Source organism: Crocuta crocuta, unplaced genomic scaffold, assembly GCF_008692635.1.
Source record: "Crocuta crocuta isolate KB4526 unplaced genomic scaffold, BGI_CrCroc_1.0 scaffold72, whole genome shotgun sequence".
NCBI classification, from domain to species: domain Eukaryota; kingdom Metazoa; phylum Chordata; class Mammalia; order Carnivora; family Hyaenidae; genus Crocuta; species Crocuta crocuta.
The window spans coordinates 1,712,852-1,738,192 of NW_027529427.1; the positions used below are offsets into that span (position 1 = coordinate 1,712,852).

At 40.2% G+C, this 25,341-nt stretch overlaps 1 protein-coding gene across 2 annotated transcripts in view; it reads left to right on the forward strand.

Annotated features, from left to right (window-relative positions):
• Nucleotides 1-8,699: 8,699 nt before the first annotated feature.
• Nucleotides 8,700-25,341, forward strand: part of CD163 (CD163 molecule) — a 33,606-nt gene continuing 16,964 nt past the window's right edge. For both annotated transcript variants that reach the window (XM_077759061.1, XM_077759062.1), the window contains exons 1-6: nucleotides 8,700-8,852; nucleotides 10,231-10,317; nucleotides 11,230-11,550; nucleotides 14,537-14,857; nucleotides 18,738-19,058; nucleotides 20,539-20,859. In XM_077759061.1, coding sequence (XP_077615187.1) covers nucleotides 8,735-8,852; nucleotides 10,231-10,317; nucleotides 11,230-11,550; nucleotides 14,537-14,857; nucleotides 18,738-19,058; nucleotides 20,539-20,859 — 1,489 coding nt within the window. In that variant the 5' untranslated portion in view covers nucleotides 8,700-8,734. The remainder of the gene's footprint in view (nucleotides 8,853-10,230; nucleotides 10,318-11,229; nucleotides 11,551-14,536; nucleotides 14,858-18,737; nucleotides 19,059-20,538; nucleotides 20,860-25,341) is intronic.

The window sequence follows — 25,341 nt, forward strand, 5'->3', positions numbered from 1 at the left end:
TCAAGGTCAGCTGTATAATTGTTGTTTTACATTCTAGTTCAGACATCTTACTTTTATCTATTGATTAAATTCCTGTCTGTTACTACTTCCTGTTCTTTTTTGGGGGGATGAATTCCTCTGTCTTGTCATTTTTGTCTAGGTCACTATTGTGTGTTGTGTGTTTGTGTGTGTGATTGTTAAGAAAGACTGTTATATACCTGCTCCTTAGAGTAATGGCTATATGAAGAGCCCCAAAGAGTGGGACGGGAGGGGTGTGTGTGTGCTATATGCACTCTTCTGTTGTGTTTTGGCTACTCCTACCGTCAGGTCAGTCCTCTGCAGGGTTTCTCCTTGCCTGTAGTGCGGGTTGTTTGGATCTTGTTCATGTGTGACAAGTTCTAATTAGGTGTGTTTTGGTCTGCTCGTTAAAAGAAGCTAGATCAAAAAGAAAAAGGAGAAGAAGCAGCAGCAGCTAGATTCTATTTCCCCTAGAGCTGAAGCTTTACAGCACTCTTTTATCAATAGACTTGGTGCATATGAAGGGTTTGTTCTGGTCTTCTGCTGTACTGATTCTCTGGCGGACTTGCCCTAGTAGAGATGCAACTGTAGAATGAAGGGGACGGGGTTTGGTATATGCGGCTCTAGTCTCCACTGGGAGGCGCTGTCTCTTCCCTGGAGGCAGAAGTAGGGAGTTCCCTCCCACCATTGTTCAGAAAGCCCTCACAGGAGAGCAATCACCTCTCTTGTGTCCCTGGCTTCTGTCAGATCCTTGCCTTCATCTGACATCTGCCTGTCTGCCTCCTACCTGTCCATCTGCCACGTGATACAGTACTCCTATGTTTTATCTCAGACACGTGGCTGAGTTTCAAAACTCCAAATTTTAGGGACCTTCCCAGTGTGGATTTGTGGGGACCCTCTAGGGGAGGGTCTTGCCTCACTTTTGCCATATGCTGGTTTGTCCCAGAAAAGCACTTGCGCAACCACACAGCGGTTCAGAGTTTATGGTAAAGTGTAGCAGAAAGCCAGAACCAAGGCTTGCTGCCTCGGCCAGTGTTTTTGTTCCTACGCTTGGGAACAGGCCATCACATTGGCACTGTTGCTTCTTTTGTTCCCGGAGAAGCCATGCCACCATTCCCATGTGCATTCCAGGAAGGGGAACTCCTTTTCCCCTTGCAACCCCAGGATCCTCAGGCCATGCTGCCAACACCTGGGTCTCCACCCTCCTTCCCCAGGGGAGGACTGCCAAGCCCGCCAGCTTATGATGTGAACTTGTAAAACTTCAGACTGTGCTCCACTGGTTATAATAACTTGCAATAGTTAGCCCTTTCCTTTTCTTAGTCAGTGGTTTTGGGGAAGAGTTTTTCTGGTGAATTCCCTGCCTGCTGCTTCACTCTTTCTTTCTCTCTCTCTCTCTCTTCGATCAGGGCTCTCTTCTTTCTGCAGCACCTGCAGTTCTTTTCTCCCCCAAATCAACTTGCTGCAGCTTCCACCTTCCACAAGGTGCTCATTTTTCTACTTGTAGATGTGATGTTTTGGTCTCTCAGTCCTCAGATTGATTTCTTGGGTTTTCAGAATGATTTGATATTTTTCTAGCTGTGCTCAAGGGGTGAGGCAAGTTTTGGGTCCCCTACTCCTCTGACATCTTAACCCCAAGGACAATATTTTGAAGTTGATTGCAAACTGCTATAATAATTTACCAAAGCAAACTGTAGGCAAATGGTACTTATACAGAGGACAAAACAGGAGAAGGAACAGAAAGTTTCGAATTAGAAATAGCTTGTTGCTTTTGGAGGGGAAGAGTGTGATATAGGAAAGAGCATTTTTTCTCTCTATCTCATAAAGTTTTTTGAATGCAGTTTGCTTTTGTGTAGTTGATTAAAATATCTGGTGACTAACCACTGCAAATACAACTTACAGACACAAAGGAGAAGGTTAGTGTGATGAAGACAAAAGGTAAGTGTGGGGTATAGGTGCTAAGGAATGAAACAGCACAAGATGGTCTTACACTGGGAGTGGAACAATTTTGTTGTAAACCCACTCACTCAATCTATCTGATTATTTTTTCTAATGTACTCAACATACCAAAGTCAAGTCCAAATCCTTGCTGTGGGCAGGAAAGCATATTCTACGTCCCTTCTGTCTTTATTCCATTTTCTACTCACACGATGCAGGATGGAAAATGTGTAACACTCTGAAGAGAAACAATAGTGCATTTAAGACTGTTCACTGTAGATAGGTGTCTGACACCCTATTCCTTGTCGTCCCCACCACAGACACTAGTGGGTGTAAAGTAAGCCTCTTTCCAAGATGATATTTTGTTACCCCTCATTTTGGGGAAAAATAAACCAAAGAGAGAATTTGTAGTTTTACTGTTTGTGAAAAATGAGCTGGTCCTTATTTTGAGATCAGTAAAACTTCATTCTTTCCAACAGCCATCCCACATTTCTGACAAACAATGAATAGGACAAGCCTTTCACTCCAGCTTCTGAGGCACAGAGAAGGATAGAAACTACCCTTCTAATTCTCTAAAAATGAGCCAAGGGGCACCTGGGTGGCTTAGTTGGTCGACCATCTGACTCTTGATTTTGGTTCAGGAGGGACTGTGATCTCACAGTTCATGAGTTTGAGCCCCACATCACACTTTGAGCTGACAGTGTAAAGCCTGTTTAGGATTCTCTTTGTCTCTCTTCATCTGTCTCTCCCTTGCTTGTTCTCTCTCTCTCTCTTGAAATAAATAAATAAATTCAAAAAATAAATAAATATGAGAAAAGCTAGGTTTTTAGTCTTTTGGGATTTAGGAACTTCTACAAAAACACCTCCTATAGACAGTAATAAGCAATCCACACCAAGAAAATCCCAACTCAATGAAAGTGGTAATTCCCAGGATTTCAGGTGAAAGCCAAAGCCATTATTATGCAGATAATGAACTTTGTCTATGGAAGTCTTTCCTCTTCTGAAGTGTGATTAAAAGGGAAACCATACAGAACAATTTTCTTTGTCTTAAAACTATATGGCTCATGGACTATCCCTTCACTGATGACAGTGTCCTCCACTCATTGAGACCTGGAATGAACCAATGATAAACCAAAGAGAAGCCAAAATCCAAGCAAAGGGCCCAAGTTGGGCCAATAGAAAGGAACATGGAAAGAAATGATGGAGGCAAAAAGAAAAAAAGAAAAATTCAAAAGAGAAAATCTTTTTATTTGTAAGTCAGACCCTAAATAATCCTCCTCATCCCCTCAAAATTCCTAAATCTCAATGCTCTAAAACTCGAAGAGCACTAAGTACTGAAAACCTGCATCCTTTCGAATGGATCCTTTTTCCTTCTGAAAAACCACTAGGCTACTATACTGATTTTGCTAGTGCTGAGGACCACATCTCTTCAAAGAGCCCTGGAGAGCTACGATTTTCGAGGCTTGTTGGGCTTCTCCAACCTTATGTCTTGCCTTCAGAAGTACCTTTTATGGAAAGAACCTCAGGTCAGAATAATCTAAAATAATCTAACCTCTCTCAGCCTCACAAAATATGGCAATGGAAACAAAAGAAAAGAAAAGAAAAGAAAAGAAAAAAGGAAGGAAGGAAGGAAGAAAGAAAGAAAGAAAGAAAGAAAGAAAGAAAGAAAGAAAGAAAGAAAGAAAGAAAGAAAGAAAAGAAAAGAAAAGAAAAGAAAAAAGGAAGGAAGGAAGGAAGGAAGGAAGGAAGGAAGAAAGAAAGAAAGAAAGAAAGAAAGAAAGAAAGAAAGAAAGAAAGAAAGAAAGAAAGAAAGAAAAGAAAAGAAAGGAAAAAAACCAGGCATTCTATTAATAAATAAGGAATCTCAGGTTTCACAACACGAAACACACAAATTCAAAATGTGAATTTCTGCCATGAGTCTGGGACTTTTCTCACTGATCCAGAGCCCTTATCTTCAGAGAAACCATGCAGATCAGAGTAGCCCTCTCCTTGCTGGGAGTCTGCCTCCAAGCAAATGAGCACCGCTGAGAACCAACTAGACAACTAGACAGAAGTGCTGGGGCCACGGGGGAGGGAGGGGGTCCCCACGAATCCTTCCTTTCCAAAACCCAGCAGGGAATGGAAGAAATGGGGATGAATGAGAGGGTTAGGTGGGCTGTTTTAAGAGCTCACCCTAGGGCGCCTGGGTGGCTCAGTCGGTTAAGCGTCCGACTTCGGCTCAGGTCATGATCTCACGGATCATGGGTTCGAGCCCCACACCAGGGCTGTGTGCTGACAGCTAGCCTGGAGCCTGTTTCGGATTCTGTGTCTCCCTCTCTCTCTGACCCTCCCCTGCTCATGCTGTCTCTCTCTCTCTCTCTCTTTCTCAGAAATAAAAAAAACATTAAAAATTAAAAAAAAAAAAGAGCTCACCCTGCTAAGGGGCCTAGAGTGCCAAGTCAAGCTGCAGCCTCCAGAACTTAGAGCTGTAGGATACGTTGGGGGTAAGTGTGCTGTACTGGGTAGAAGCCAGAACCATATGGCCTCAGTGGAGAAGAAGGGGTTTAGAGGACAGTGATATACGATCAAGAGTTAAAAGCTGATCCTGAACACTTCAGAGCTACGGGTTGAAGAAGTATCTGTCAGGCCTCCTCTTTTTCTAAGGTGATACTTGGTGACATTTATTTTTCATTTCTTGTTTAATATAGGAGTTTAGTGCTATAAATTTCCCCTCATATACTCTTCTAATGACATCCCACAAATTTTGATGTGTTTTATTTTCATTTTTATTTATTCTTAAATATTTTAATTCCTTTTTTATTTCTTCTTTCACCATTGGTTATTAAAAGTGAGCTATTTCGTTTCCAGATATTTAAAGTTTTCCAGAGATTTTTTTCTTGATTTCTCATTTCATTCCACTGTGATCAGAGAAGATATTTTGTATGATTCTCATTACTCTAAATTTATTGAGAATTTTTATGTGTCGAGAAATATCTTTGGAAATGTTTTACATGCGTTTGAAAAGAATTTGTATTTCTTATTGAATGGAATGTTCTGTACATGTTGATCAGGTTAAGTTGAATGATAATTTTATTCAATTCTACTATACTCTCACTGACTTTCTGCCCAATTATTCTATCAATTATTGAGAGCTTGAAAGCTCCTATCATAATTATGGATTTGCTATTTTTCCTTATAGTTCTATAAGTTTTTGCTTCATGGGTTTTGAAGCTTTCATGTCAATTTCATAAACATTTAGAATTGATATGTACTCTTGATAAATGGACCCATCTGCCATTATGAAATGATTTTCTTTCTCCCTGGAAATATTTTTTGCTCCAAAATCCATGTTTATGGATTTTAATATAGCCACTCTGCCTTTCTCTTTCAGTGATGTTAGCATGGAGTCTTTTCCCATCTTTTTACTTTTAACCTATCTTTTTCCTTTATATGAGTTAGGCATCATATAATTGAATTTTGCTATTTAAACCAGGCTGCTAACTTCTGCCTTTTATTTGGGTGTACTTAGACCATTTACATTTAATGGGATTATAGATATAGTTGAGTCCAAAATTATTATCTTGCTCTTTGTTTCCTATTTGTCCAATCTATTTTTTCTTTTTTCTCTCTTTATAACTTCTCTAGTATTAACTATCTTTTATGAATCCACTTTATTTTATTGGCTTATTAGTAATAACTCTTTGTTTTGTTATTATAGTAGGTGATTTAGGTTTATAGTATACAATTAAGCTCATCATGGTCTACCTTCAAAAGCTATTCTGCCACTTTATACATAGTACCTAAATTTTATAATCATATTCTTCCATTTGTCTACTTACCCTGTGTGTTATTATTGTTATTATTATCTTTTCTTACCTTTTAATTATAACATGTCATTTATGTAACTTAAAAACATAAACAGGCGAAATTCATTTTACAAGTCTGCACATATCCATATTTGAAGATCTGCAACAAATATACTGGAGTGCTGGCCCATGACAAGGGCTGAGGAGAGAAAAGGGCGCAGGCTGGGGAGAGAAAAGGGCAAAAAATGAAAGTGACAAGAAATAACAGGTAGAGGAGTCATATATTCAACTTTTTAAAAAAGAAGACACATTCCTTGGTATATATGTTTGCACGTATAGGAGGATTAGGAGGAACTTGACGGAGGAACAAGGGGGAGAAGAAGGGCAGAAATGGTGGGGGAAAGGGAGAGAAGCAAACCATGAGAGACTCTTGAATGCTGACAAAAACTGAGGACTGATGGATGTGGGGGGAGGGGGGATGGGCATGTAGGAGGACACTTGTGGGGATGAGCACTGAGTGTTATGTGGAAACTAATTTGACAATAAACTATTAAAAAAAAAAAGACTAGCAAGTAAGATGAGCAACAAATAATTATAAAAAGTATGAGTTACAATCTTCAAAATACAGTTTATATGATAGACAAATAATGACAGTAAATGTTTTTCAAAATTGGAGTATCCGAAAGATGCTTTGGTTTTTATTTTATCTTGTAGCAATATTAAGGGTGACTGGAGGCAAGGGTGGTAATAGAAATGAGAACAAGAGTAAATGCAGTGAAAATAGAATGTCATTTTTAATTTAAAAAAATGTTTTGTTAAGTGTATTTATTTATTTTCAGAGAGACAGAGACAGCATGAATGGGGGAGGGGCAGAGAAAGGAAGAAAGAGAATCCCAAGCAAGATCTGCTCTGCCAGCACAAAGCCCGATGTAAGGCTTGAACTCACAAACTATGAGATCATGACCTGAGCCAAAAAATTAAGAGTCAGACGCTTAACTGACTGAGCCATGCAGGCACCCCAAAATTTTAAATCTACTAACAGTATAAGAAGGGTCTAACTAAAAAAAAAAATAGTAGAGGAATAAAATGAATAGACTAGTGGAAAATTAAAAAGCTAAACATTTTAGTGAGCAAAAAATTTTTGTTTCCATTAAAGATGAAGAAAAAAGAAGTGCATTTATTCTCCCACCTGAAACAAGTGAAAAACAGACCAAATATATGAAACGACAATTTTTAAGACACTGAATAGCAGGCAACAAAGGACCGTGATCCACAAGAAATGAGAAACTAACAAGGTAAATCCCATGATTGCACTAGTTTACTGCCTTGAGAGGGTTTCCATGCCATGGACTAGACCTTTATCATATAAAGTTCAAATTCTTCAGCCTGGCACACAATGTCTTCCCTCATGTAACCTTTGTTTACCTCTGCAACCACAGCAACATTGTCAATGATGTCAAACCACGCTTATTACCATAACCATAACACATAATACCAAAACATAGCTATTATCAAAGGCCTACCATTTGGCAAAGACTGACGGATTTCTTGTTGAAAAAGAAGACACAGTTCCTATCCTTGGTTTAGTAAGAGTAGTAAGTAAGATGAACAATAAATAATTATAAAAAGTATGAGTTATAATCTTCAAAGTACCAGTTACCATGAGTGTACATTTTCTGGAGGAATTCAAGGTTAAAGTTCTTTTTCCTAGTGAAGCAGTGTCTAACTGAGAGATAAGTGATAGATGAGTAAGAGGTAGCCCAGTGAAAGATAATGGCAAGAAACAATATACACAAAAGGAACAATGTGGGCAAGAACTTAGGTATGTCCACCAAATGGAAAGAAGCCCATGTGCCCTTGATGACTGGATTGTAGTGAGTCTCTCTTTGGAAGACTGGGGATGCTTCTTTAACTCACCTGTCCTGCCCCCCCCCAATAATACCTGAGAAGATTTATGCATCATGAGCCATCAAATTTCCATGTTTTCATGTGCCTGTATTGTTTCATATGTGTTGTTTCTGATGTTTTAAATCCTTTTATCTTTTTTCTTTTGGGCAAAGTTGTCATATTTTTGGGCACAACTTAAGCATCTTCTCACAGAAAAGAGCTTTCTGACTGTTTATTCCTGTATCCCACTTGGAATGATCATTTTTCCCCCTCAATTTTTCACCCTGTGCTTTGAATCTATGCATATTATCGTTAATGTATGTGTTTCTGTCCCTTGAACTTGAGTTATTCAGAGCTAAAATCATGTCTTGTAAATTTTTATTTCACCATTTTTAGGATCTGTAATGGTCATGGCTAATTTTATTGCTGCTCTTCATTCCATTAGAAAGGAAATACAAGTGCTATCTATAGACAATCTACACAAAATTATTCATTCAGCGCATTTGATTACAGTAATAGTATTAAAAGTGTTTTTAATGACAAAACATTATTTAATTATGCTTTGCTTGTTTCCTTTTAGTTTTTGGTACAACTTAACTACGTGATTGTCCTTTTGGTTTCTTTTTTTTTTTAGGTTATTTTTGAGACAGAGAGACAGAGCACGAGTAGGGAAGAGGCAGAGAAAGAGGGAGACACAGAATGCGAAGCAGGTTGCAGGGTCTGAGCTGTCAGCACAGAGCCCAATGTGGGGGTCCAACTCACAAACCACAACCATGAGTTCATGACCTGAGCCGAAGTCAGATGCTTAACCAACTGAGCCACCCAGGCGCCCCTGTCCTTTTTGTTTCTAACGTATTTGTCCAAAACAAAGTACAGAAATCTAAATATTCATTTCAGTAACAACAGTGCACGACTTAATATTTCCCCTTAACTTTTGTAAATCTGTAGTAAATGTTTCTCAACTTCCTTTGGTTGTTTCATGCCCCATGCTGCAGAAGACATGAGTATGAAAGGGAACCTCAGTTTTTGAATGACTTCCCTTTTTTCGTTGACTCCACCTCCCACTATGCAGCCTTTCTGGATTTGTGTGTGTGTGTGTGCAGAAGTGAGATAATGTTTTAGAATTCTTCATGGTCCTCTTCTTTAACAGAATACTTCTAGGGAATAATACAACAGGATTTAGAAATCATTCAAACTTTGGACTGGACAAACTCAGAATGGTGCTACATGGAAACCCCAGATCTACTGGTAAACATTTCTTACTTATTTCACCTTTGCCTTTAATGTAGCATAAAATTATTCTGGCAGTCAACAGATCTTACTTACTAGTGGTTGGCATCAGTCAGGTATGGGAAAGGGGCATTAAGCTTCTACGGCAATAACTTGTGTCTGCAACAGATTCCAAACTAAAGATGGGAGCTAAAGATTAGATTTGGCATCAGTTTTGTCAAACCATGGAGGGGAGATTCAGAAAGAAGCTGAAATGAACTGAACTGTATTGAGTCTGGAAACAATCGTTAGAAAAGATAGAACGCGCTGAGATGAATATATATGGAAAGTTGATCACCTCGAGAAACTTTACAATAACATCCCTGAGTGTTGAAATCTACCTCTTGATGTATATGGATGTGTTAAGCTCATTTAGCATTTTTAATGGTTTTTCAGAGCTTTTTTTATTGAAGGATAGCCCGCCACATGAAAGCATGAGTCATAAGCGTACTGTTCGGTGACTTATCCCAAAGTAGATGCTCCTGTGTGGTCACCAATGCATTCGGACTTCTACGCAAGTGTTGGGTTAGAGTAAGAATAAGAAGTGAGAGTAATAAAAAGCTTCAGAGTTTTATGCTCTTTCCAATATTTTGGTTTCTTGAAAAGAAACATTGTCATTTTATTCCATCAGTGTTCAGCTACTCCTTAGCAGGCAGTGTGCCACGTACTGGTGAAACAGTGCTGAACTTGATAGGTATAATCCATTCCCTCATGGAACTTGCTTTCCAACCATCTGGATCAGGTGGGCTTGGAGATGGGGACATCTGTAGTTGAATATTGTTCTGTGCCTGTGGAGGGAACTGCTCCCTGCTAAATTTCATGGTTGCTTTTTTGATTTTCCACGTTTTCAGGTCTGCTTTTGAAATTCTTCTCCATCCCCAACTTGCTTCTAATTCCTCACCCCTGGGTTGCCTATACACGTGAACATTTTCAAAGCTATTTCACTGAGACTATATGATCCTGGGTATGAATATGTTCAGTCCACCTTGCCATTTAGAAGGAAAGGTTCTTGGGGCTCCTGGGTGGCTCAGTCGGTTGAGTGTCCGGCTTCAGCTCAGGTCATGATCTCACGGTTCGTGGGTTTGAGCCCCGCATCGGGCTCTGTGCTGACGGCTAGCTCAGAGCCTGGAGCCAGCTTCAGATTCTGTGTTTCCCTCTCTCTCTGACCCTCCCCTGCTCATGTTCTGTCTCTCTCTGTCTCAAAAATAAAAATAAACTATTAAAAAATTTTTTTATAAAAGGGAAAGATTCTTTGTCTTGGATGGACTTTCCTCGTTAATCTCAAAATTCTTCAAAGTCTCTTTGTTGGGAAGACAATACTGTTGTCTGTTTTTTGTTTTTTGTTTTTTTTTCACAGACTTTAGAAGATGGTTTGTCCTCCTGAGTCCCTCCACTGTGGCTGTGGTCTCAGTTCTCAGTTCCTGCTTGGTCACCAATTCTCTTGGTGAGTGCTTTGTCAAATTTACTCACAGTCTTAGCCGACTCTGACAAAAATTATTTAAAAGCAAACAATTCTCCTGAGGGCTGAACGGGGTCTAAAAACACACTTCGTGATTTCAAAGGGTCAGATATTAAAAGTACAAAGTAAGATCTGAACCATGTGACATCAAAAAAAGGAACAAAATATTGGCACAGGCTCCCCCAGAATAAAATAAACTCTTACAGCTTGGGGGGGAAAGTGCATTTTGTTTAAAGATTTGAAATAATGTCTACCTAAAAAATAGAGAATAGGGGTTTTTTTCTGAGGAAAAACCTCAGAATTATTGGGATGAAACGGAATTTGGGGAACACTTTAATAAATTCAAATGCCAAAATTTACCTAAAAATGTATTGAGGGAGGCCAGATATGTAGGCGTGAGAGCACAGATTCCTGATAAAGTAATCATAGAAAGGTAGCTGAGACACTGGGGGGGAGTTGTGGGGTAGAAGGAATTATTTTATGGAAAGAGATAATAGGAAAATATCTCCGTCTCAATTTCCGTTTAAGTAGAAAAGTTTTGAGCAGATTTCAACTAGTATTTTAAAAATTCATGGTGTTTTACATATATATACACAATGGGTGTTAAATTCCTTATGACTATGCTATTTAACTCTCCATGGAGATCATGCCAGTTGACGTTATAAAGAATATCAGAATTGTGTTACTTAGCATTACTGGTTTTAAGTCATGACTTCATCCCAAACCCGTGATGCCGTTATCCGTATTCCCAAAGGGCACCCTCCTGTCGTACCATGGATGAGTTCAGGCATGCTTCTCCAATTTCGCTTTGAAAAATAAATAAGTAATCAAAAGACCCATAATTCTCAAGTTGCTCTTTGGATCTCGACCAACTGCTGCCTTTACCTGTTGTTGCAGGAGCCGCGGAGAAGGAGCTGAGGCTGGTGGACGGTGAAGACGGGTGCACGGGGAGAGTGGAGGTGAAAGTCCATGAGGAGTGGGGAACTGTGTGTAATAATGACTGGGGCATGGACGAGGTCTCCGTGATTTGTAGGCAGCTGGGTTGTCCCACTGCTGTCAAAGCCGCTGGATGGGCTAATGCCAGGCCAGGCTCTGGACAAATTTGGATGGATCATGTTTCTTGTCGAGGGAATGAATCTGCTCTCTGGGACTGCAAACATGAAGGCTGGGGGAAGCATAACTGCACTCATCAGCAGGATGCCGGTGTGACCTGCTCAGGTAAGACTTGCAAAAGTCAAAGCCTTGGGCGCCTGGGTGGCTCAGTCGGTTAAGTGACTGACTGGGTTTTGGCTCAGGTCATGATCTCGCTATTCATGAGTTCGAGCCCTGTCTCGGGCTCTGTGCTGACAGGCAAGATCCCAAGATCTTCTTGCTCTCTCTCTCTCTTTCTCTCTCTCTCTCTGCCTCTCCTCAGCTTGCACACACACATGCTCTCTCCCTCTCAAAATAAATAAATAAGCATTAAAAAAAACCTCAAAACCTTGACATGAAATGCTTTGTGGGAAAAACAAATATGTAGATGGATTGAAAATGAAAAGGAGCCAGTTTGCTGTAAATCATCTAGTCCATGTATAAAACCACCCAATCCATTGTTAATAGATCAGAAAATGCATGACAAACCCCCTAAAAGAAACGATCAAAAGATTCTAAACACTGCCATCAAGGAGGAAGTGACCAGTTGTAATTTTATGGTCCATAAATCTACTATGAGTTTCTACTCCTTACATAAAAACACCATGATATCTAAGTTCATTCCTTGTCTTCTTTCTCAGTGACACACTGCTTTTGTGGATCGACCTTTTTGTCCATTAACTGCTAATCAACTCGTTGAACCAAGAAATAAATATTCCTAGCACTAATCCTTTATTGGAGGAAGGATGTTTTGCAGACTATTATTGCTTTTTCCCGTGTACAGTGCTGTTCGTTTCATTTACATGGTGGTTTTCACTTATAAAACATGTCATAAATTTTTATCTCAGGTGACCATAAAATAACTCAGAAAGTTATGTGTCAGACCTTTCTGCTGACAGATCCCAAGGTCATATTTATGACCCAGGTCAGGTTCCCGGGCTTCCCGTTTCTCCTTGCTGACTTCACTGGCTTTTCTGCAACCCTCTCACCTCCTAACCTTTTTCTTAGAGACCATCTCTTACATGGGGCTGGTTTTAAAAAGGACTCCTCTCTACACAGGCACTGTGGGGTAATGTGAGCAACACGGGCTAGAATCTAGAAAAATGAGGGACTGAATTCCAAATCAGCCTCTTCTTAATGTTATTTTGTTAAATCTTTCTAAGCTTCCATTTCTGAGAACTCAGTGCTTTAATACGTGTAGAGCTACTGGTACACTGGTAGGTATGTAATAAGTGCTTAACTTTAGTTTCCTCATAGCTCACTGCTTCTCATTACTTGACAACTCAGTTTTCTTTTGTTTCCTTCCTTCCTTACTTCTTTGCTTCCTTCTTCCCTCCTTCCCTCCCTCCCTCTCCTCCGCCTCCTCCTCCGTCTTCTTTTTGTCTTTTATCATTAATCATCATAGGGGAAAGATGGGGAATAACAATAGTAACATCTACATCAAGCATCTACAGCAAAGAAGATTTCTAAAAATCATAATAAATCTTGCCAGGCTCTCACTATATTGCAGTCTACAGAGCTGAGTGTTTAAGCTCAGACATCAGTGTCGCACTTTTAACTCTTGTTTTCTGTTTTTTATACTTAAGGATAGAATTAATCAAATTTGCTTTTGGAAGTTTATACAGCTAAAGCTCCAACTGGTGCATGCCTAGCCACTCAACGGCTCCCTACTTTCACGAGTGTTCAGAACTTGCATTTCTGAGGTTTCCCTACCCTGACTAATGCTCAGTCCTTAGACCCTCTAGCGTATAACAGTCAAGAGAGTAAAACGCTGGTGTTAGACTGCTTTTTCTTTTTTCATCCTGGCTCTACTACTTTCTGGGTGTATGATCCCGTGACAATTAGGCAAATTGAGAATTCGAGAAGTAGGGCTAATGGGCAATTATAATCTTTACATCGTGGGGAATTTTAATCTTTTAAAGACCAACTAACGACAAGGATTTTCATCTACACCTACTTGCCAAGGATGATGTTTTACAGGCTAAAATTTGCTTTCTGTTTTGTCTTGTTTCTTGTTTCTTGACAATTAGGCACATTGAGAATCTGTGAACTAGGACAGTAGAAGTAATATGTAATGCCTAATGTTGTGATGATTAAAGAAGACTAAATGTGATACGCTTGGGACACCGCATGCCTATTTTAATTGTGAATTATTATTTTTCTTAACATAAATTGTCCAGGATTTTAAAAAATCCTGTTCAGTAGAGGTCTTTGCCTAGTATTTAGGGCTTTTAAAAGTGGGTTACTTTCTCAAAAAAAAAAGTGCTTCTAAACATTTTGTTGAAGCACAGATTTTGTTTTTTGGATGTCCTCAATTTTCATCCCAAATCTCCTTTTCTTGGGTATTTTTGTTCTCATAGAAAAATCTAGGGAAGAGTGTATAGACAGAATTTTCTTTATGAGAAAGTTATTCTTTGCTAAAAACGGTACCAGATGAATTGGGGAAAGGGGGTTAAAAAGGCTTTGATTCAAACAGGATATTGGTAGGAAATGAATTATTTTGATTTATTTTTCCTCAATGTTTATTAATTTGGTATACCACAGGCTGCTTTTGCGAACTGTTGTGCATGCTCATGCATTTTTATTTTTCGCTTTTTCCTTGTTTCTAATTTAATTTGACTTCAGACAATTCTTCATGCTCTAAACTGTTTGCGATACAGCAAGATTAAAATAAAGGTTTTGAACGTTCGACAAATGACCAGTTTGCCATTTTTTTCTACTTTGTTGTATGGACCCATTTTATTTTTTTCTAGTTTTTTAAACAGGTGCTTTGAGTCAAAATTATCTATTTCTACATAAAACAGTGTTTGTTCTGTCTTAATAATTACGGAAGGAACCAAAACAAAACAGAAAGCAAATTTTAATCTGGTAAAACATCATCTTTGCTAAGTAAGTATAGATGAAAATCCTAGTTGTGCATTAGTTTTTAAAAGATTAAAATTCCCCACTATGTAAGGATGGGTAACATCCAAAATGAGGCACCATATTTAAGGACAGCATCAAATCTCCAGTGTCCAGAGGAAGCTCATTTCCTAACATCACTTCTGAACTCTGAATCTTTTCTCTGCTCCAGATGGATCCAATTTGGAGATGAGGCTGATGAATGGAGGGAACAACTGTTCTGGAAGAATAGAGGTCAAGTTCCAAGGACAGTGGGGAACAGTGTGTGATGATAACTTCAACATAGATCATGCTTCTGTGGTTTGTAAACAACTTGAATGTGGAAGTGCTGTCAGTTTCTCTGGTTCAGCTAATTTTGGAGAAGGTTCTGGACCAATCTGGTTTGATGATCTCGAATGCAGTGGAAATGAGTCAGCTCTCTGGAATTGCAAGCACGAAGGATGGGGAAAGCATAACTGTGATCACGCTGAGGATGTTGGAGTGATTTGCTTAGGTAAGGACTGATCTGGGTTTGTTCTGTTCTTCACGAGAGGACCAAAGAAAGGGGGTGAGAGTCTCAAAAGCTTGAACTCCTAAAACCATACTGAAGCCCGCTTCCTTGATCACATTATTACCTAATTTCTGGTTCCTGATCTGATACCTGTGGCATTTTGACCACAGCTGAAATGCGGGTCCCGACATGAGGGGGGAAGGATGAACAGTGAAGTCGAGGTCCAAGCCATGAAGATAGAAGGAGGTGTTTAGGGAATAATCCAATCATCCTCCCTCTTCCCCACCCCCCTCACCAAAAAGAAAAAAAAGAAAAAGAAAAAAAGAAAAAAAAAAAGAAGGAAAAGAATTAAGGAGGAAACAGCTTTAACTAGCAAATTGTGTGTGGGGGATGAATTTTGAAAGCAAATCACACCACGTATCATCCTCTACCTGCGACAGAGTTAGCCCCCACCCTTTCCCAAAATATTAGTTCAAGTAGACAGAATCAAATGATAAAAAAATAATTTGGTTTTCTATTAAGACCTCCTTGATGCTAGTGCTGTGGTACGAACAGGCTCTGTGTCTCTCTGGAGACTTTCATGTCCCATGCTTACTCAGGACACAGGGACAGTGGCTTTGTGTCTACAGGGATGACACTCTCCTTTTGTCACTCGAGTTCTTCTCTGGAAGTGGACCTAGTAGGTCTTGGACCCCAGTGAACATTTAGAAAATATAATAGAGTGAAGATGTCCTTGTATTCACCAGATACCACCACCCACCCCTGCCCCCCTTTTTTTCAAATGAGGAAACTCAATTCAAACTAACTTTAAGGAAGGAGAATACTGACTCAGGAAACTGAGGAATCCACACAGTATAGTTGGCTTCACTCATGGCTGGATTCCAACATTGAACCAATGCTGTGGGGGGTTTGGCTTTTTCTTTCCTTTTTTTAAAATTTAATTTAATTTTTTTATTTTTTTATTTAAAAAAATTTTTTTAATGTTTTATTTATTTCTGAGAGAGAGAGAGAGAAAGACAGACAGACAATGTGAGCAGGGGAGGGTCAGAGAGAGAAGGAGACACAGAATCTGAAGCAGGCTCCAGGCTCTGAGCTGTCAGCACAGAGCCCAGTGTGGGGTTTGAACCCACAAATCGTGAGATCATGACCTGAGCTGAAGTCAGATGCTTAACCAACTGAGCCACCCAGGTACCCCTAATTTAATTTTTTTAATTAATAATTTGTTTATTTTTAAATATACATCCAAGTTAGTTAGCATATGGTGCAACAATGATTTCAGGAGTAGATTCCTTAATGCCCCTTACCCCTTTAGCCCATCCCCCCGCCCACAATCCCTCCAGAAACCCTCCATTTGTTCTCCATATTTAAGTCTCTTATGTTTTGTCTCCTTTCCTGCTTTTATATTATTTTTGCTTCCCTTCCCTTATGTTCATCTGTTTTATATCTTAAAGTCCTCATATGAGTAAAGTCATATGATATTTGTCCTTCTCCGACTGACTAATATCATTTAGCCTAATACCCTCTAGTTCCACCCATGTAGTTGCAAATGGCAAGATTTCATTCTTTTTGATTGCTGAGTAGTACTCCATTGTATATATATACCATATCTTCTTTATCCATCCACCCATCGATGGACTTTTGGGCTCTATCCATACTTTGGCTATTGTCAATAGTGCTGCTATAAACATTGGGGTGCATGTGACCCTTCGAAACAGTATACCTATATCCTTTGGATAAATACCTAGTAGTGCAATTGCTGGGTTGTAGGATAGTTATATTTTTGAGGAACCTCCACGCTGTTTACAGAGTGGCACCAGTTTGCATTCCCATGGCTTTTTCTTTCTTAAATTGGCTTTTTTGTTATTGTTGAAAAACAAGACAATCTATTGTTTAAACCACAAAAAATGGGACTCTTACAGAGAAGATGGATTTTGTTAGCTGAAGGAAGAGAAAGGGATTTGGGAGAGAAAAAAAGCACAGTGGGTACCTTCCATTACCATTTACCCACCAAAATCCTTCTAGACCCCAGGCCAGCACATTTCTTCTCAATGCTGAGGATTCACAAGAAACAGCATTGTGGCCACAAACGCTAAAACCACCAGAGGAAAAGGGCAATGTGTTTATTGTAAGGTACTGTTCAGAATCATGTTCTGTTCTTGGAGGACAATTGGTCAGGTCATGATGAGGTCCTTTTTCTCTTTGCTCGCTTTTGGACTAAGGAACTGTTCCCAAAGGAACCAGGCATATGACACAAACCGGATAATATAGGTAAGTACTACAGTCAGAGACAAAAGTCAGGGTGAGTGCTGAGGCATACCGGGGCGGTGGGTACCACCTAAACACATGCAAATGTATATTTAACAAACAATTCCAATAAAACTCTGTGATGGTCAAACAAACAAATCTCTAGATAAAATTTAGCCCCTGGACCTCCTGTTAGGAACTCTTTCTTCAATATATACTCTCTGTACTAGAAAGGTCTGTCTTTTTTTTTTTTTTTAATTAATATTGAAGCATCAGTGACATAAATGTTATGTTAGTTTCAGGTATACTATATACTGATTGGTTCGGAAAGTCTATAAATCACTCACTGCTGACACAATAAGTGTAGTTACCCTATGTCACTACACAGAGTTATTACAGTGTTATTGACTATATTCCCTGTGCTGTACTTTTCACCTCTCTGACTTGTTTATTTTATAACTAGAAGTTGGTACCTCTTTTTTTTTTTTTAATGTTTTATTTATTTCTAGGAGAGAGAGAGAGAGACAGTGTGAGCAGGGGAGGGTCAGAGAGAGAGGGAGTCACAGACTGAAACAGGCTCCAGGCTCTGAGCTGGCAGTCAGCACAGAGCCCGACGCGGGGCCCAAACCCATGAACTGCGAGATCATGACCTAAGCGAAAGTCGGACGCTTAACCGACTAAGCCACCCAGGCGCCCCAGAAGTTGGTACCTCTTAAGTCCCTTTATCCCCACACCCACCTCACCTCTGGCAGCCACCAGCTTGTTCCCTATAGTTAAGATCCTGTTTGTTCACTTGGTTTTTGGATCCCACATATAAATGAATTCATACGACATTTGCCTTTCCCTGTCTGACTTCGTTCACTTAGTATAATGCCTTCCTGGTCCATCCATGTTGTCACAAATGGCAGGATCTCATTCTCTTTATGGCTGAGTAATATTCCATTGTATATATACACCACACCTTTTTTAATGTTTATTTATTTTGGAGAGAGAGAGACAGAGAGAGAACACACGCAGGGGTGGGACAGAAAGAGAGAGGGGGACGTAAAATCCCAAACAGGCTCCAGCTGTCAGCGCAGAGCCAAATTCAGGGCTCAAACTCATGAACTGTGAAATCATGACCTGAGCCGAAGTTGGACGCTTCACCGACTGAACTACCCATGCGCCCCAATATATATACCATTCCTTTTTTACCCATTCATCTATCAATGGACACTTGGGCTGCTTCCCTAATTTGGAAATTATAAATATTACTGCAATAAACATAGGGGTGCATGTATCCCTTTGAATTAGTGTTTTTGTATTTTTGAGGTGAATACCTAGTAGTGCAATTACTGGATCATAGGGTGGTTCTTTTCGTTTTTTGAGGAACCTTCCCACTGTTTTCCATCGTGAGCCAGTTTGCATTCCCACCAACAGTGCACGAGGGTTTCCGTTTCCCCACGTCCTCGCCAACACTTGTTTCTTCTTGTCTTTCTGATACTGGCCATTCTGAAAAGTCCTGTCTTCTTGCCCAAGGCATGCCTTCTCCACGTTCAATGATTTCCGGTGGCACTGTACCCCTCTTTTCTGTCTCTATTTATATTTCCCCCGCATTCTTGTTTCTTTATCACTGATTTGTTCCGTGTCCCTGTTACAGATGGAGCGGATCTGAGCCTGAGACTGGTGGATGGAGTCACCGAATGTTCTGGGAGATTAGAAGTGAGGTTTCAAGGAGAATGGGGGACAGTGTGTGATGATGGCTGGGACAGCAATGATGCCGCGGTTGCGTGCAAGCAGCTGGGATGCCCAACGACCGTAACTGCCATTGGTCGAGTTAATGCCAGTGAAGGAAGTGGACACATTTGGCTTGACAGTGTTTCCTGCCTCGGACAGGAGTCTGCCCTCTGGCAGTGCAGGCACCACGAGTGGGGAAAGCATTACTGCAATCATAATGAAGATGCTGGTGTGACCTGTTCTGGTAAGTTAAAAGAAAAACAGAGAAGGAAGGACTTGTGTTCTCTAGGGGTAGGGCTAGGTGTGAGATGTGAGAGATAGAAATGTCTACTAATTTCCTTGTTCCTTCTTTTATAGTCATGAGGAATCTTTTTTTTTATGTTTTTCTTTATTTCTGAGAGAGAGAAAGAGAGAGAGAGAGAGCGTGAGCAGGGCTGGGTCAGAGAGAGAGGGAGACACAGAATCTGAAGCAGTCTCTAGGCTCTGAGCTAGCTGTCAGCACAGAGCCCGGCACAGGACTTAAACCCACGAAACGTGAGATCATGACCTGAGCCGAAGTCGGACGCTTAACCGACTGAGCCACCCAGGTGCCCCATATAGTCATGAGGAATCTTAAACATATTCTTTATTTGGCTAGTTTGGAGGTTGCCTATTTTCTGCAGTAATTATTCAGGCTCTTCTTAGGGACCACATTTCAGATTCTAAATCTACCTGGAGCTCTGAGACACAAAATGTTATGTCTTTTTTTTCTTTTTTAATTTTTTTTAATGTTTGTTTTTGAAGGAAAGACAGAGCCTGAGTGGGGGAGGGGCGGAGGGAGGGAGACACAGAAACTAAAGTAGGTTTAGGGTCTGAGATATCAGTACAGAGCCCAACACAGGGCTTGAATCCATGAGCCATGGGATGATGACCTGAGCCAAAGTCAGCTGCTTTGGCTGACTAAGCCACCCAGGTGCCCCAAAATGTTTTATCTTTTTATAATATCTCTGACTTGACAGAGAAGGACAGATACCATATGTTTGCATGTATAGGTGGATTAGAAGGAACTTAACGGGGAGAAGAAGGGGAAAAATAGTGGGGAAGAGGGAGGGAGGCAAACCATGAGAGACTCTTGAATGCTGAGAACAAACTGAGGGCTGATGGGGGTGGGGGAAAGGGGAAGGGGGGGGATGGGCATGGAGGAGGGCACTTGTGGGGATGAGCACTGGGTGGTATATGGAAACCAACTTGACAATAAACTATTAAAAAATTAAAAAATAAAATAAAATATCTCTGACTTGCTCATATTTTTCTGCCATTGACAATAGTTTTCTTTTTTTAAGTTTGGTTCTTTGTTTGTTTGTTTATCTATCTAGAGAACAAGCTGGGGAGGGGCAGAGAAGGGAACAAAAGATCTAAAGCAGGCTCTATGTTGACATCAGAGTGTCCGATGCCAGGCTCATACTCACAAACCGTGAGATCATGAGTTGAGCCAAAGTTGGGTGCTCAACCAACTGAGCCACCCAGGTGCCCCTACTGGCATGTTTTCTTAAACCTTGAACCTATAATCCTGTTTTGAACCAAAGTCATGGCCTCTACTGGCTGTTAAAAAAAAAAAGCTAGGGGATGGATAAGCCATAATTTCCAAACGCCTCAGTATCTAAGAAGGAGCAAGAACAAGAGTACATCCTCTGGGAGCGAACCTCCACGTGTCCCTGCGGACTAAGTGTGTGTTTCTTTTGTAGACGGATCAGATCTGGAGCTGAGACTTGTGGGCGGAGGCAGCCGCTGTGCGGGGATGGTGGAGGTGGAGATTCAGAAGCTGGTAGGGAACGTGTGCGACCGAAGCTGGGGACTGAAAGAAGCCGATGTGGTGTGCAGGCAGCTGGGATGTGGATCTGCTCTCAAAACGTCCTATCAGAGCTTTTCTAAAACCAAGGCACCAACAACATGGCTGTTTTTAGGCAGCTGTAGTGGGAACGAAACTTCTCTCTGGGACTGCAAGAATTGGCAGTGGGGTGGACTTAGCTGTGGCCACTATGATGCAGCGACAGTTACCTGCTCAGGTAAGACTTTCTATCAACAGTGTTAAGAACTTGAATTCCAAGAGTGTCAGTTTCTAGTAATGTCCTTGAAACTGGTGAGAAACCTGGGTCCCTGACTAGATCTCACTCAACCAACCAGAAAATAACTATCCCATTGGGTGAATTTCAGAGAAACTTGTAATTCATTTCGTACCTTGGTCCCAAGTGTTTTGTTTTACTTTTGTGTTCACTTTTTGCCCACTTTAGCTTTTGAGTGCTTTTTCTTTTTGTTTCTTTTTTTGTTTGCTTTTGTTTTTATTTAAATGCTGCTTAGTTAACATACAGTGTAATATTAGTTCAGATGTACAAATCAGTGATTCAGTACTTACATACAAGGGCACCTGGGTGGCTCAGTCGGTTAAGCGTTTGACTTTGACTTAGGTCATGATCTCACAGTTCCTGAGTTCAAGTTCGAGGCCTGTGAAGGGTTCCGTGCTGACAGCTCAGAGCCTAGAGTCTGCTTCTGATTCTGTGTCTCCCTCTCTCTCTGCCCCTCCCCTGCTCATGTTTAGTCTCTGTCTCTGTCTCTCTCTCTCAAAAATAAATAAAAACATTAAAAAAAATATTTATATACAATACCTGGTGCTCATCACACCAAGTGCCCTCCTTAATACCCATCACCCATTTAACCCATTCCCCTGCCCACCTCCCCTCTGGTAACCATCAATTTGTTCTCTATAGTTAAGAGTCTGTTTCTTGGTTTCCCTCTCTGTCTATTCTTTTCCCTTTGCTTGTTTGTTAAGAAACAAACAAAACAATAGAGTCATTTTTAAACCCATAGAAATATGAAAGATGAAGAAGGCCTAAAATTTTTTTTATAATTTTTTACTTTTCTATATAGTTTATCACATTTATACAACCCTCAACAAGACTTTCATAGGAATGTCACCAAATGAACTTAAAAATAAATGGGATAAACCGACATGACTGAAACTTAGGCTCTCTCTTTCTATGAAAGAATTCTCTTCTTTCTGAATATTTTTGTGTGTTTCACTGCAACCTCTTTTAAAAGGTCCAGAGTGAGCTGTGAGTTGGCCTGTCTTGTGGATAATCTCTAGTATTTTATGCCAATCACATCTATTCAAATGCTAACATTGTGTGATGACTTTTTAACAACCGTAAGGTAACATATTGAGGATATGGTAAAAGAAAGACTTCAGAGAAAGCAATGTAAGATCAAAGCCATTAAACACACAGAGATCAAGTCATACGTGCTGTATGTCCACTAACCAACGGCTTTACTCCAGATAACATCCAACTCTAGTTGTGCCCCTGGGTGCATTCCCTGATGTTACAAATTGTGTCTACCTCTAGGTACATAGAAATTATCCTCTGACTGAAAAAAGACTATTTCTTAAGATACAAAATTGAGTATACATATCTGCTTTCAACCATTCTTTTCATTTTTTAAAAAGATTTCTATGGGTGGCAGCTGGTTAAGCGTCCAACTTCAGGTCAGCTCATGATCTCACAGTTCACGAGTTCAAGTTCGAGCCCCACGTTGGACTCTGTGCTGACAGTTCAGATCCTAAAGCCTGTTTCAGATTCTGTGTCTCCCTCTCTCTCGGCCCCTCCCCTGCTCATGCTCTCTCTCTCTCTCTCAAAATAAACATTTAAAAAATTGTTTTAAAGATTTCTTGATTGGAATATATATTCACATTGTTTACATTTCAAAATTGAAGTGTAAGCTCTTCCCCAATGCTATCCCCAGCTGCCCAATTCTACTCTTGAGAGACAATTTACGTGGGAGTGGGAGGGTATTTATATATTCTTTAACAGATATTTTACGTAACTACAAACAAATCCATGCATAAGTTTCACCCCATTTTGTTGTTCAAATGGTGGCATATTATGTAACTTGTTCTGTACTTTAGTATTCACTTAGTAAAGTATCTTGACCATAAATTTGTATCAATATTTAAAGATCTTTCTGAAATTACTTCTCTATCCAGGACATTTCTCTTCTGATCACTTATTATTGTATGATTTTATTTATGCTTTTAATTTCTTTTATTAGAAAAAATGAGCTTGGTTTATTTAGCTTTTCTTTTTTTTAATGAACTAGCATTTGTATTTCTTAAGATTAATACTATTTTGCTTTCTAATTCATTATACTTTGCTTTTCTTTCTATTAATTCCTTTCTGATTTCCTACACCTTAACTTCTTGAGTTCAGAGCTTAACTAATGTTGATTTTTCCTAGTTATTAATATAAATATGTGAGGTTATAGGTTTTTCACTGAGCATACCAGTGACTGTATCATATAATTGATGAATTGATGCTCTATGAATCTGGGACATAGATCTTCCTATGACTGTTATGTGGTTATTTTGAGTTGTTCTTTTTAGTAACATAAAAGTATCCCCTTTTCTTTTTTTAACATTTTTAAAAAATGTTTATTCATTTTTGAGAGACAGGACGTGAGTGGGGGAGGGGCAGGGAGAGAATGAGACACAGAATCTGAAGCAGGCTCCAGGCTCCGAGCTGTCAGCACAGAGCTCGATGTGGGGCTCAAACTCACAAACCATGAGATGATGACCTGAGCTGAAGTTGGACGCTTTACCAACTGAGTCATCCAGGTGCCCCTGCCCTTTTCTATGGTTAAATGATTTTTGTCCAGAATCAAACTTGTCTGATATTAATATCACAACTATTGCTTTATTTATTTTCAACCTTTATGAATCATTTTGTTCTAGGTGCATCACTTATATTCATCATAGAATTAGGATTTATTTTCAAAAGAACTCTGATTGGATTACTTTTTAGAGATGAGAGATATATTTGTCTTTAACATTAGTCATATTATGCATTTTTATGTTGTTGTATTATGTATACATAATATTTATTGTCATCATGCATTATGCTACAACCATGAACTGTATTTCTCTCTATAACATTTTGGGAAGGCATTGCCTGTGTTTGAGCATATGTAAGCATACTTGTATGTCTGATGATTTTCTTCTGTTTATTATTTAAAAAAATTTGTGTTTATTAATTTTTGAGAGAGAGAGAGAACAGGAGAGGGGCAGAGAGAGGGGGAGACACAGAATCCGGAGCAGGCTCCAGGCTCTGAGCTGTCAGCACAGAGCCTGACACAGGGCTCAGACTCATAAATCATGAGGTCATGACCTGAGCCAAAGTCTGACTGAGCCACCCAGGCGCCCCTATTTATTTATTTTTTTAAGCTTATGCATTTATTTTGAGGGGGGGAGAGAATGAGCAGGGAAGGGGTAAAGGGAGAGAGAGAGAATCCCAAGCATGCTCCACACTCCCAGCACAGAACCAGATGTGGGGCTCGACCTCATGAGCTGTGAGATCATGTCCTGAGCCGAAACCGAGGGCTGGACCATTAACCAACTGAGCCACCCAGGCACCCCTGATCATTTTCTTCTAAATATTTTCCTATTGCATTTTATATTAGCATGAAGTTTAGCTGCATCCAAAAAAAAAAAAAAAAAAAAGGGCCAAATAAGAGCTGCTGAAGAAAAGTTTACTTCTTTCTCATTAAAATGAGTCAAGGTGGCTCAGTGGGAGAAGCGCTGACTTTGGCTCCCGTCATGACCTTGCCATTCGTGAGTTCGAGCCCCACATCAGGCTCTGTGCTGATAGCTCAGAGCCCGGAGCCTGCTTCAGATTCTGTGTCTCCTTCTCTCTCTCTCTCCCCTCCCTCTTTCTCAAAAATAAGTAAACATTTAAAAATTAAAATAAGTCAAATAGGTAAGCATTTTGAGGCTGTTTGGATGGCTCTGTGGTCACCAAGAAGTAGCTGGAGTTGTTTTGCTGCAGTTAACGATCAAACCCTATTGGTCAAGAATAATGAGCTGCAACTCAGCTGCAACTCAGTTGCTCCCTGCAACCAGGAGTTGGCCGGTAAGCGAATCTGATAGGCTAGCTTCTGCCTCTGAGGGGCTGTCCCCTGTCCATTGTCCTTCCTGCGCCCAGGTGCTCTTCCCCGGGCAGCTCCTCCTAATGGGAGCTCTCCGCGCCGTCACAGCCAAATGCGGTTTGGAGGCCGCACACCTTTCACAATCCACCTTCTGCTGATATTGGTTCAGGGACCCTTGGGTTGCTTTATGGGTTGAGTTATTCACAGGGAGGTCAGCTGTCCTCAAAGGCAGCGAAACCACGGTCGAGGAATATACTTACAAACTTTGAACTCTGCTGTGAGCAACCCCAGTCCCCTTGATTTATTGGCCACGCCCCTAAGGTCATTTGAAACTAGGAGTCCGGGAGGAAAAGCAAAACTGATAGGCTCAGTGTCTATGTATGTGAAGCATCAATTCTATTTTCCTTGTGGGTTTTTTTTTTTGAAATTTTAAAAATGTTTATTTATTTTTGAGAGAGAGAGAGAGAGAGAGACAATGTGAACAGGGCGGAGCACAGAATCTGAAACAGGCTCCAGGCTCTGAGCTGTCAGCACAGAGCCCGACGCGGGGCCCGAACTCACAGACCGCTAGATCATGA